The sequence below is a fragment of the Carassius gibelio genome, chromosome B9, assembly GCF_023724105.1.
Source record: "Carassius gibelio isolate Cgi1373 ecotype wild population from Czech Republic chromosome B9, carGib1.2-hapl.c, whole genome shotgun sequence".
Classification (NCBI taxonomy): Eukaryota; Metazoa; Chordata; class Actinopteri; order Cypriniformes; family Cyprinidae; genus Carassius; species Carassius gibelio.
In genome coordinates this window covers 26140226-26154369 of record NC_068404.1, presented here as the reverse complement: position 1 = coordinate 26154369, position 14144 = coordinate 26140226, and the positions used below count along the sequence as shown (strand labels likewise).

Here is a 14144-nt window from a genome sequence, read left to right as displayed (position 1 = left end):
TCTTCAGAAAAGGATGGTAATACTGGGACTTTACAGGATCTGAGAGACTATTATAGAGACAGTTTTTACTCCAAAAGAAAGAAATGATGAGCCCTTTAGATACTCCACTTCTAGTAACGCCACCTTTGTTCTCTTTCACTTTCTCTCATGGTTTTTCAGGTTGCCGCCCTTTCCTCAAGATCTACCAGGCTATGCAGCCCGTCTACACATCTGGGATCTAGTAAGAAACACCCCATGTTTTCCTACACGGTATTGCTCATGCTTCCCTGGCGTGTAGCCCAGCCTTTAAAACGTCCAATCCCAGCGGCCCTCTGTGTCTGAATCACACACACTCACAGCAGCCCACATGTGCTCTTCCCATACATCACTGAACTCGGCCGCTGTAGCTTCCTGCATGCTCTCAGATTGCAGCGGTGTTGTTATCGGTAGAGATGACCCTTTTTGTTAAACGCAAATACAAAGTTTGGCAGCCATGCATCGTTAACTTTAGGCCTATGTTTATGTTTAGTGTGGGTTTTTTGTGATTAACTTGTGTCTGACTGATGTTTACAGTAACGTCCAAGGAGACAGTCAGACCAGTATCTGCATCACCATTGAACCTGGCCTGCTTCTGAAAGGAGACATCCTGGTAAGAATGAATCTCACAAAACATGTCAAAACACCCAAGTAAAAAAAAAAAAAAGAATAATAATTTTATAGAGACAAAGAAGTCTATTTTAGGGACGTATGGATCAGAATTTTTTAATTACATTTTAATACGTTTTAAAACATTTTCAGTTTTTGTTTATTATTATTGTACTGTATTTTACTTTTGTCTTTATTTAAATAATAATAAATTATTATTATTATTATTATTATTATTATTATTATTATTATTTATCATGATTAATCATATACAAAATAAATGTTTTTGTTAATGGAATCTATGTATGTGTACAGTTTATATTTATAATGTTTATATAAACACACACCCATACAGTGTATATATATATATATACATATATATATGTGTAAAAATATTTTTGTATTAACTTATATATTTATATTCATATAATTTATATTATATATAAAAATATTTAATATAAACAACATATTTTTCTTAAATATATACATGCATGTGTATTTATATATACATAATAAATATACACAGTACACATACATATATTATGTACACAAACACTTTTATTTTGGATGTGATTAATTGTGACTATTATATATATTGCACTAGCACTATATAGCAGTTATATATATATATATATATTATATATATATATATATTTATATATATATATATATATATATATATATATATATATATATATATATACTGTGTGTGTGTGTGTGTGTTTGTGCCTAATTATTGTGATATCAATGTCACAATGTGAACAAATCCTACTGGTCCTGAAATTGTCAAACATAAAATTTAATTTCTTATTGTTTTCTTTGATTTTGAGTAAAATCTGATCTTTTCAGAGTTGAATTAAGACCACATAAACTGGGGGAAACAGCTTGGCACAAGTTCCTCCTCCGTTTATGGGCATTTCTCAGAGCAACACGCCAATAATAAAGCAGGATGTCTAGAGGGGCATCCATCAGACCTTCGTTCCTGACGAGAGCCACGTTTCTCTGCATGGATTTATTTGCATTTTATCTCAAAGCTTTTTGGAAGAGAAAGTGCTTTATCATCTGCCATAATGCTGTGCTTGTAGAGGGGCTTTTCTCTGATTGGCTCAATTTCAGAAGTCCTTAGTAAGCAAAATCAATCAGAGCTGATCTATAGAGGACTCTAATCTGATCACGAACCACAACATTGCACTGCACTTCTGCCAAAGCATATTGTAGATCAATATACGCCTAGCACAAAAGAGCTTCCCTTGAGGAACAAAGAGGTTCAAATGTTTGAGATAACTGAAAATACTTAAATATTGCAATATTTATCAATATTCGGTTCTGTATGCATGCATCCCTCTTGCTTCATCTCCATCGTGATTTTAGTTTTTGTATTCTCAGAGAAATGGCTTGTTTTTAAAAGCTTCGTTTTGTTAAGTGTGACTCACTGAGAAGCGTTTTCCCGAGGCGGACCCCCCATGTGTGCGGCTGAGCCTCTGCTGCAGTTTGGGAAAACCGCAGGATGCTCTGCCAGCCCCCATCTTCCTCAATTCGGTTGTGTTTGTTTTGTTTTACTCTCCGAATTGAAAAGCTGTACATTTTTTTTGTCCATCTGCCCCAAGTTAAGTAGGTTAATTATAGTTATTTTGGGCAGCAGAAAGAGGGCTACAGTTTCCTCAGTGGCCAGTGAGGACATTTTTATGTCCTTGTCTGGGTTTTGGAGAGGCTCTGTTGTTTTACATACTTTCACTACTCTGACATCTCTGGCTCTGCTGCACCATGGGAAGGCGAGGCGACCAGCATCCAAAACCTCTCAAACAATCCGTTCCAAGCCCATGAATAGAAGTTTCTGTTCTGAATATGTGTGTGTTGATGCGAGATTACATTTGAATGATTTGCCATGCTCTAAAAGGAATGTTCTGGGTTCAGTACAAGTTAAGATCTACTGACAGCACGATTACCACTGAAAGTCGGTTCGGCTCATCCCTCAGCTGAAAACAAAGAAGCATAAATTGTGGTTACAAGTTTAAGTGAAGCAAACTCCACTCACAGGAATTATTTATAAAAATAAAAATTGTGACCCTGGACCATAAAACCATAAATTGAGATTTATACATCATCTGAAAGCTGAATAAATGGGCTTTCCATTGATGTATGGTGTGGATAGGACAATATGTGGCAGAGATACAACTCTTTGAAAATCTGGAATCTGAGTGTGCACCAAAAAAAAAAAAAAATCTTTAAAGTTGTCCAAATTAAATTCTCAGTAATGCATATTACTAATTAAAAATTCAGTTTTAATATGAAGTTTACACAATGTCTTCATGGAACATGATCTTTACTTAATATCCTAATGATTTTTGGCATAATATATATATATATATATATATATATATATATATATATATATATATATATATATATATATATATATATATATATATATATATATATATAATTCTGACCCATGCAATGTATTTTTGGCTGTTGCTATAAATATACCCCAGTGACTTCAGACTGGTTTTTTGCTCCAGGGTCACAATTATCAGTTGAACATTTCCAATTGTAAATCTTTTAAAGTGTTCCTACATTTGTAGGAAATTAACTGTAAATATGTATTTATTTGTTAATTAATTTATTATTTATTAGTGCTGGCAAATGATTAATTGCATCCAAAATAAAAGTTTTTGTTGCGTATGAGCTGTGTATATTTTTTTATGAATATATAAGTACACAAACAAGAATGTATGTATATATTTAAGAAAAATGTTACATTTATATATTAAATATATATGATATCATTTATACAAATATAAATATTTACATGTAAATATTTTCAAATTATATGCTGTATGTGTCTGTCTCTTTGTGTGTGTGTGTGTTTATGTGTGTGTTTATGTATACTTATATATTATATAGTGTGTCATTTGTTTTAGCGTTTCACCTGTTGCTGTAAAGTGACGTGTGGTTTCTCCTGTCATCCACAGCTCAAGTGTTACCACAAGCGCTTCCGCAGCCCATCCCGTGATGTCATCTTCAGAGTGCAGTTTCACACCTGTGCTGTCCATGATCTGGGCATCGTCTTCGGCAAAGATGAGCTTGATGAAACATTTAAAGGTATGCTTGATTTCGTTTGGGATTGTATAGTCAAAAGTGTGAATATGCTCTGCCATCTCAGACTATGTTTGGTTGGTTTCATGTGTTCTTGTGTTTGTTTGTTTGTTTGAATCAAATCAGTTGTGTTGAGGACACTGGCTCGATAAGTCCATTTCTTTTCTTTTTTTCAGATGACAGATTTCCTGAATATGGAAAAGTGGAATTTGTCTTTTCTTTCGGCCCAGAAAAAATCCAAGGTAAGAACTCTTGTCATTGTCATTCAAGGTTCAGCTATTAAATAAATCACAGCAATTTTGTAAATAGAACATAAACTGAGCCCTGAGCGTCTGAGTGTGGATGTTCTGTGATAGGAATGGACCACCTTGAGAACGGCCCCAGTGTTTCTGTGGACTACAATACCCAGGATCCTCTGATTCGCTGGGATTCTTACGAGAACTTCAACCAGCGCTGTGAAGATTCAATGGAGGGTGAGTGAAGCTGAAGCCTCATTACACAGCTCACTAGCTCTGCTTATTCCCTTAATGACTAATGGTGGCCACTCAGTGTTCACATACTGAAGAGTTTGTGTTCGGGTCATCCATCGCTCCGACATCAAATCATCAGCATTCACTAGAGTTATGTGACAGAGCTGTTATGTGTCTGATAATCTGTGTTTGTGGCGCGACAGAGACTGATTTAATCAGATGAGTTTGCAGTGCTGATCACAGAGGTCGAGTCGAGGAACTGGAATTGTCCTCACACCCATTTGGTCTAAACTGTGAGCCTCCTAATTCTAAGTTGTGGTGTGCTTCTGGTCCTCAGACATGTGATTTGTTGTCCTTTTTTGAGACCTCCTCATTTGGTGGGTCAGCTCTCTGTAGAGGGAAAGTCAGAGTGAGGAATGCAAGGAGGACATGTATGCAATTCTGTTGAGGTTTGGGTGGAAGTAGTGCATGTGCTTTAGTTTATGTACCTTTTTAACTTATTTGTGACATAAATAACAAGGTCTTCTCCAACTTTCTAGATTTTGACCACCAGTATTGTGCAAGATTCAGTCGCTCGTAGAATGTACCAACCATTTGTAATGCCTGAAGAAATTACTGCAATTTATCAACCGATTCATACTGTCAAAATTGGTGCTTGCTTATTATTAATCTTCAAAATCGTATAAATCTTTCTTCCCCAAACGTTTGATTGGTAGCGTATCATGGTTTCCAAAAAAATCTGAAGCAGCACAACTGTTTTTAACATTAATATTAATAAAAAAATGTTTCTTGAGAAGCAAATCAGCATACTAGAATGATTTCTGAAGAATCATGTGACACTTGAGACGCCAGTAATGATGCTGATAATTCAGCTTTGATATCACAGATATTTCCGAATAACTTAAGATAGAGAATTGTTATTTCTAATGGTAAATATATTAAACAGTATAACTGTTATATAAAAGTCAAATAATTTCAGCCTTGATGAGCATAAGAGCATTAAACAATCTTACTAACCCCAAACTTTTTAATGGTAGTACATCAAGAAATCATACTCAGTGCTGCAGCGGTTACGTATTGTTTGTTTGGAGAGGAGTTTAATCTGTTCACCACCACCTATAAATCAGACCAAAAATGGTGATTTCAACCAGATTTTGTGATCGTTTTGTTTTATTTTGTGACTGTGGGTTGTCTGGAAGTGGTCTGGAGGCTGGTACGGTCCCGATATTGAATAGAAAACATCCCACAGAGCCCAGTTTCCCCATGGGCATCTGACCACAGTCACTCCACAGCCCCCGGCGTCCCGAGCCCTTCCCTCGTCAGCTTCCAGTGGCATTTGGTGAAATATTCCAGGCGTTGGCTGAGAATCGTGCAATTCATGCTGTGAGGAGACAGTCAGACCAATCCTGTCCAGTCACAATGTCCAAAACGGCTACAGCTATAAATGATTTTGCCTTCGAAAACACCCATGCGGCGTGTTTATGTTATCTGTTCGACACAAGTATGTTTTGATTACTGCAATCCAAAAAATACTTTTAAAACCGTCGAGACTGGACGGCCGTGTTGTTTTTAATATCCCTGGGGTCAAGTTTTAGGAGCTCCAGTCAGTTTAGCACACATTTAAATTCTACTCTGTTCTGTTGAAGACATTTGAGATGACGGGCTATAAAGTCTGCCGCCCCTTTTGACCAGTCCCTGCTTTAAATAGTGAAGGCAGTAATAGGAGGCTCTTAGCTGCCACCTTTAAAAAGAGTGTAAACTAATCCAAATCTCTGGTCAAGAGGCGAGACCCCAGACTGCCCCCTTTATAAGATGCCTACATATTTATCATTCAAAGGTTTGGGGTCATGCAGTGTTTTGAAATAAGTCTCTTATGCTCAAAGAGGCTGCATTTATTTGATTAAAAATATGGTAAAAACAGTAATATTGTGAAAATATTTTAATTTTACAGTATATATACTGTTTTCCATTTTCAAACCTGAATTTTCAGCATCATTCCTCCAGTCTTCAGTGTCACATGATCTTCAGAAATCCTTCTAATATGCTGATTTGCTGCTCATTGAGTGCAATCCCCTGCATGCAGAGTCAGTCTTCAGTCTGGAAAGGGCACATTTGCAAATGAATTTAGATGCCTTTCACAGTAAAACATCTCCATTGAGTGACTGCAGCCAGAGGACCGACTCCAGAGAGATGATAAGCAGCCAGACATTATGCCTTTGTGCTGGAGTCCATGCGTCCCGTTTGCAGAGACTGAAGGACTGACTGACATTGTCAGAGGAGAGAACGACTGATAGACCAAGAACAGTGAACTCGCGTCATCACTGACGTTATCCTTCCTTCGCTGACTCTATGCTTGATTAAACAGCTATTAATGTGTCATTTATTAAAGTCTGAAGTAATTTAAAAACTACACAGTGGAAATGATTAATGCGTAATTGTGGCGTGCAGCAAATTCAAATATTCATAAAGAAATAGTTCACCCCTTATCATTTTCTTTCTTTTTTTTTTTTTTGTCTTTTTTGCATGATATTCACGATTGCTTGTTTCAATACAATGAAAGGAGAGGTTATTAATTAGTTTGAACGAATGAACAAATGTTTGTTTGTTTGTTTATTCATTCATACTTTTACTTTAAAACACAACAGGTAAATAGGCTAAAATAATCACCATGCTTTCTCAATTGATTAATCACAGGATACTTCAAGACAAAAGTGCGGTTTTACAAGTTTTCTCAAATGTAGTGTTTAAATATGCAAATGATGCACTGTCTAATTCAATATGTGCTAATTTGCGTTCATGTCTAAAACCAGAATCTGAACATTGGATAAAACCTGGTTCAAAATTCATATAAGTGTAAACGAATCTTACAACTTTTTAGATATTTCTTTTTACCACTTAAGTAATCATAAAATATGACACACAAAGTCAGAAAAAAGAGAAATATATATATATTTTTTACAGTGTTTTAGGAACAATATGTTAAATAAAAAAATGAAGAATAAAGTTTGTAATAAAACTGCAAGGTTTGCTCTTCGAATACATATTTCTTTAAACATGTATTGTAATTTACACTTACAAAGTGTAATAAAATGAAAGGTAAAATGTGCATATTGGATGCTTTCTCTCTATATGGAAGCAAAAAAAAAAAAAACTGAAAACTGTAATGTCTTGTTTCAGTTCCAAAAGTTACACTTGTGTGACTCGTGCTCTAGTCCAAGTTTTCTAAAATCATAGTTTTACAAAGCTGTACCGTAGCTTTGTTTAAGGGACAGGCTGAAATTGGAAATGTTCTTCACATGAGATGCTCTGGAAATGATGTTTGGGACTGCTGATATCAAACCCTGCGTCCTGCCTCAGTGCACACAAGTGCAAATAAGACATTTCATTTTCTCACACAAAGCTATTTCATGACTTCAGAAGATTTGAATTTTAGAGGTTTATTTATTATATATTGTAAACCATCTCCTCAAGAAAGTGCCAAGAAAGAGTTTTTAATGATGAAAAATATACATTTTTGGGTGAATGATATTAATGCATCTTATACACTTAAAAAAATAAAATAAAATAAAGCTTTGCAATGTTTTTTTCTTTTTTTCTTACAGTACTAGAGAAGTAAACCACTATCTTAAAACTCACTCAATCTGTACCGAGCCCCATAATTAGAGTAGCCCACAAATGAGAGGGCAGTATTTTAAGATAATAATGCTTTATCTCTTCTTGGATGTTAATAGCTCAGTAATTGATGTCTTATCTGCTTCGTGCCTCGACCACAGATAGCACTTCACTGTTTAACAGGAACTGCTGGCAAGGTTAGAGCAAAACCAGGCCAATCTTTGCTGGTCCACTGATATTTGTACACCTCAGAAACCACACACACTACACTTGCCTGCCTCAGCGCTGGGCTGGAAGCCATCAAAATAGCTTTCCATGTCTTGTTTTCAACGGCAAATTTGCTGTCATGAACGTTTATTATAATAGGCATTGTTAGATTTAATATGTTCTGCAAGTCCATACAGATGTAATTTTGATAATTTGACGTTTCTGAGTGAAATGGAAGGTTTGAAAGGGATTGTGAAATGTGAGCAATGATATTTTTATATATACTCTTCTCGCATAGCATTATTATGCATGTTGTTTTTGGCAGGTCAATTTTGATTTAGATTTTCATATATATATATATATATATATATATATATATATATATATATATATATATATATATATATATATACACACACACACACATAAATTACAGACTGTATATATACAGTTTAACTTTTAATTTTAAATAATTTTGGCCTAATATTCCTATGACTTTAACCTACAAACTATAATATCTATTTGAAAGTTTGGAGTTAGCAAGACTTGTATTTATTTATTTTTTATTTTTTAAGAACGGCTTAAAACAGCTTTATTTTTTACAATGGCTGATTTTATTTGATCAAAAATATAGTAAAAACATTTCTATTATATATAAATATTTAAAATAAGTGTTCCCTCTCTGATTTATTTTATTTTATTTCATTTTCCAGAGATGTTAAAGCTGAATTTTCAGTATCTGTTTTGTTTTTCTTCTTCTCAGGATTCTTTGAAGAAGAGAAAGTTAAAATATAATAAACTAGGAATGTTTCTTAACATTATAATGTTACTTTACTGTCACTTTTGATTAATTCACCCTTGCTGAACAAAGGTATTATTTTCTATTAAAAAAATAAAATAAAAATAAATCATACTGCCCCCTATCACCTAACGGTAATATTAATTGTAATTATTATGTGAAATTCACATCCATTTTAACCCATACTCTTAATGCTGATTACAAAAGCCCATTGAGTCCATGAAGATATTAGAATTAACATAGAACTGCAACATTCAGTAACCATCCAAACACAGTGCCAAGTCAACATTAAACAAGTGAAAGGTGAGGACAGGCGTTACGACTGTAAAAACAATCCCTCTGTCCGTCAGTGTCTTTGTGGTGGCTCTGACTCTTGGGGTTGAGCGTGAAAGACTGGAGGGGAGTCAGGAGACAGAGCCCAGGCCTTGTTTGCATGGCCTCCCCATATTTGGCCGGGGCCCTTCCCACAGCATTTTTGGGATGGTTGGGCAAGAAAAGTGTGACGACGGGGAGATGGGATTGGAGAGGCGCTGACAGAGATGGTGTGTGAAAAAGAGCCAACTCCTCCAGCCCGGATAGCAAAAAGCCTTTTTTGTTATCAGTCACTAGAGGGAGAGTGACCGAGAGAAGAGTCTCTGTTCACTGCACACACACGGATGAGACTGGATCCTGATTGTTACTGTCTTATTTGGACCGTAAAAGCCCAGAAAAGGTAGAAGAAGTGTTTGGGGAGGACTGTTGAAGCTGATCAGCTCTGAGGTAAAGTTGTGTCAATGATTTGTCCTTCACAACTTATGGTCAGTGACTTGTTGTGTTAACACACATGGATTCTTCAAGTAACGTCTCTGTGAAGTTTTACATTTGTGTTGTTGTTGAAACTTTTATTGTAATGAATTAATGTATTTTCCCCCTTTTTGCTATAGTGTTAAAGTTGACATTTGTCAGGCATTCTATTCTCTCTTGATTTGTCTCCCAAACAGAATGTTTGAAAACCAGAAATTTCGCTTTTACATAATTACAAATTATTCGGTGTCGTTATCAATTTTGGCTTGATTTGAGAATATTGGATACATTTCTTTGATTTGTATTTTTTTATTTCATTTTTGTATTATTTTGTTTATTTAATTACTCATTTTATTTTATTTTTATTTTTACAATTACATTTATAAATACAATTATTTTATAAATAAAAAGATAAATACAAATAAATAGATCATCGTTAGTAAATATATTTTTATTATGACTTTTTTATTTATTTATTTATTTTTATAAAATCTGTTAATTGGCTGCTAGCTATCGTCATCACACACAGAGACGCCAAACCTCTTCACAGAAAATGTTTTTCACTTTAAGGTCAGTCAAGGTCACGGTCAGGTCTTTATTTGAGTAAACGTGACACATTCTTTAATACACATGAAACAGTTGAAGAACTTTTATTTTTCAAGATTTAAAGTCAATATATTTCAGTCAAAAGTGTAGAAAATTGTACAAATAATGTGATAAAAGTATGATTACACCCTTATTATTTTTGTTGAAGCATAATATGAAGTTTTCCAAGGCTGCTTAACTTCCAACTATTTAAATGCGTTTTCAAGACTCGGAGTGCTAATATACTTAGTTTGAATTAATGAGAACCCAACAGGTTTTAATTGTGCCTTTAGAAAAATTGCAGCGTTTCGAATAAATCTCGCTGGCTGCATTTCGTTTCACCAACTCAGACTCATATTAAGTATTTTTTTCCCAAGGTTTTGCAGGCACAGCTGATTTCCTTATTATGAGTCTAAGTGCGGTTAGCACATATTTAAGCTAAGCTCTTAAACAGAGCTGCGACTACAGTTTCATCACAGTTGTTGCAGGATTGGTGTATGAATTGCGTTTTGGAGCTCAGCTGTGCAAAGCTGAGCTTTATTATGGTCTATTTGTGAGGCTGGCAGTCTAACTGTTACGTAATAAACGTGTCTACGCATCAAGCTGGCTTCAATTAAACCTTCTTGCGATGGGCGGTTGGGTCTCTCCATCTTGAACGTTGTTTAATTTTGTGGCTAGAAACCAGTAGCTTTGCCAACAAAATTAGACCGTTAACCCTTTCAGCAGGCTGTAGTTGAGTTCTCAGCACAGTCGTCAACAATGCTAGGCTTTTACTGTCACCATCTGTTAACACATGACACCAGAGTTGCACTTTTCGTGTTTCCCCTCTGACAGATTTAACTACCTGAGGCTGTTTGTTCACGTGTGTGGTCTTCTGGATGTTTTTGTCGTGTTGTTTCTGACACAGTGATAAAGGCTAAGGTTGGTAAAGTTGGAAATGTCCACTGCAGGTGATTCCTGTCACAATCTGAGTTTGGAACGGTCTGTGGACAGGATTCTGCTATAGAGTAAGTAAATGAAGATGAAGATGATGATGATGATGATGATGAGAGGAGGCCGAATAGGATGGGAAAATTCCCAAACTTGAACACCTGTCACCTGTAGGAATGTACTAACCACTTATTTCTGGTGAGTAATGCCTTAAAACACTGAACAGGTCTCATAAAAAAGGAGGCATATTTGTAGGACCATTAAGATTTGTTTGCATAAGGACAATTTCTTTTTATTGCAGTACTGGAATGTTTTACCTTTGGAAATTTGTATTTATTTTTACTTTGCAAATTTCTCAGTAGTGATTTACGTTATATTTCGCTGTTGTAATATGATTATTTAAAAAAATATATATATATATACTTCCCAAATTTTTCAGGAGTGATTTACATTTAATTGTATTACTGTAATATTATTAGGTTAATTTAGTAGGTTTAATTTTCTTTTAGTAAATTATAATTCCTTTTTTTTCGGAGGAGTGAAATATGACCTGAACATGTTCTTGACTGGTTTTGTAAGATTTGTCCAAGCACAAAAGAAACACATCTGTGCTGCATGCTATTTACATCCAATCTGGGATGTACGTCTGACACCATGGATCTAGTGTCATGAGATGTGTGCATGTGTTGTCTCAGATCTCTGCTTTATGCATACAGGATGAGTCTTTATCATGTAAACACGCTTTAGATTTGTCCCTCTGTATCTCAGGGATTAGACTGCTTTGACTCCGAACTCATTGCGTAACATGGCAAATGTCAGAGCTTCTCAAAGGCCTGTGTGCACATCATGCCCAGAATGTTCCTGAATCGCTCCTCCAGTTTTCCCGAACACAGAGACTCAGTTGTTCAGAGTGTGTCTGCCGTAGGCTGTTTTGTCAGGCTGTGTCCAGGGCCTTCAGGAGGATTCACATTTAGCCAACCGTAACATTTGACCTTTGACCTTTGCCTTCACACCCACGACACGCCTGCAGCTGCTGTCCAGACCCCTCTCGCCTGTCGTCCGCTCGCTGGATCTGTGTTTGTCTTTAGATTTAACTACCGTGCAGAGAAGAAACGCTCTCTCGTGAAGAGAGGCAGCCGATCAGAACTCCACCTCCTCTCTCTTCCACTTTACAAGACAAGATTGTCCCGTTTCTCCAGCATTCCAGAGGCCTACGCACATAGTTCAGCACGGGTCAGATATTCCCCCCTAAATAGCTTGCACTGACCTGTGACAGATGGCGGTGATGAAGAGTCCAGTTATGTGTGCCCTTCTCCCATTAGCGCTGATTGACTCACACAGCCACTGGTTAGTTAGATACCTGGGTCCAGTTGCAAAAAAGGTTTAGACTAGTCTTTAAAGTTAGTCATCTGATTTTTTTTTTTTACATTAAGACATAAAAACATAGATTGGTCTCAGTTGAAGTTGGTCTGATTAGTTTTTAATACATTGTCTTAACATAGAGGCTGAGTTTATGGACAAATTACTATATAACCTGCCAAATGAATTCTTTGTTTAGATATGCTGCTCTTTGCCTGGAATCAGTTACAAGATTATACCTTACCCTGTTATTTCGAATTTAGTTCAGTGTGGTACTTATGGAAGCTTGTTTCCACCACAGGATGAAAAAGGAAAGTAAAAAGTAAAAATGAGTTGAAGTGTGATATGTAGACTTAGAATTATTGCAAAAAAAGATGGAATTGCCACATGATGAAAAAATAAAGGTAAATGTGAGTTGAGTTGATATAAAGACTCAAAAAAAAAGGTTGCAGTTGCAGGTCAAAAGGGTAATTTACCTTATATTTGTTTTATTTTGTGGTGAAGACGATAGCAAAAACAAATATTTCTGAGATTTAAATTTGAAATGGCTGAAAAAAAATCAGAATTCTGAGTTTATTTATTCCGATTCAGATTTTTTTTTTTCTCAAAATTATTAGAAAAAGTAATAATTCTGAGATAGAAACTGTTTACAGCTAGTGTTAAATTGTTGTTTTCTTCACCTTAAACTTGGCATAAAATGAAAATTCACCTTGTGCATTTTTTAACTACAAGTTGTTGATTTTATTGTGAACGATGCATTCATGCAAATTTCATTAAAAAAGTACTGTAAATTAAAAAACATTGCCACTGCAAATGCATAAATAACTTTGTCTAGGTTTTTTTTTTTTTTTTTTTTTTATTTCGAGTGTTTGTCACTTAAAAATGTGCTTAATGAGGAAATGGGCCTTGGTTCAGTACAATAATCTTTAGATTCTGAGATGAAATATGACCCAGGTGTGTTCTTGGCAGGTTTTTGTGAGATTTACCCTAATACTTTGGACAACTAGCAACTAGCCTGGGCATAAATGTTATGTCTGGAGATGCCTTGTTTTTTTTTTTAAAATAAAGTTTAAGTTTTCTGTAGCTGCTTTACTAGTTATCCTTTAAACCTTAATTAATTGTGTCATCAATTGCTTTAGGGATGAATCTTTTCTCTAGCCACAGGTTTTATAAGTTAACTACAGATATAGTGAAAAGCCAATTCTACATGCGATACGCTCATAGAAACCGGGATACATGTGAGCAGAACCGCAACATGCAGTTTCCTTCTGATTTTCAATATGCCTCATTTAGTTTTGATTCAGTAATTCATTGTTTTGGTTCTCCAGAGCTCTCCGAGGGCTAATGATGAAGTGTGTGATGAGGAGCTGGTGTGTGCGGTCTGTGTGCGTAAGTGTGTGGAGCGAATGGCCCGGGCCAGTTCTCAACCACAGTCAGCCGCTGCATGCCTATCAAAGAACCGCCCTCGTTTCGCCCGCTCTCTTCCCAGCGCTTTGAGAGGGGCGTGATTGCTTTTCCTTAAAGGCAACTTAAGCGCCAGTGAAACATTACCCGTGAATGGCCTCTCGCTGGAGTCACGTGGAAAGCTGCGTGCATTAAGCTAAATGTCCGGCTTTATCACTGAAAAATATAACCAATTGGGAACCAGCGAGTGTACACATCCTAAACAGGGAAAATAT

General features: G+C 35.7%; 1 protein-coding gene across 20 annotated transcripts in view; it reads left to right on the top strand.

The window, feature by feature from the left end:
• The window catches only part of LOC127964594 (tensin-1), a 282126-nt gene that overhangs the window by 227428 nt on the left and 40554 nt on the right, over positions 1 to 14144 (top strand). For all 20 annotated transcript variants that reach the window (XM_052564840.1, XM_052564839.1, XM_052564837.1 and 17 more), the window contains 5 exons: positions 160 to 220; positions 553 to 628; positions 3597 to 3726; positions 3897 to 3962; positions 4077 to 4193. In XM_052564840.1, coding sequence (XP_052420800.1) covers positions 160 to 220; positions 553 to 628; positions 3597 to 3726; positions 3897 to 3962; positions 4077 to 4193 — 450 coding nt within the window. The remainder of the gene's footprint in view (positions 1 to 159; positions 221 to 552; positions 629 to 3596; positions 3727 to 3896; positions 3963 to 4076; positions 4194 to 14144) is intronic.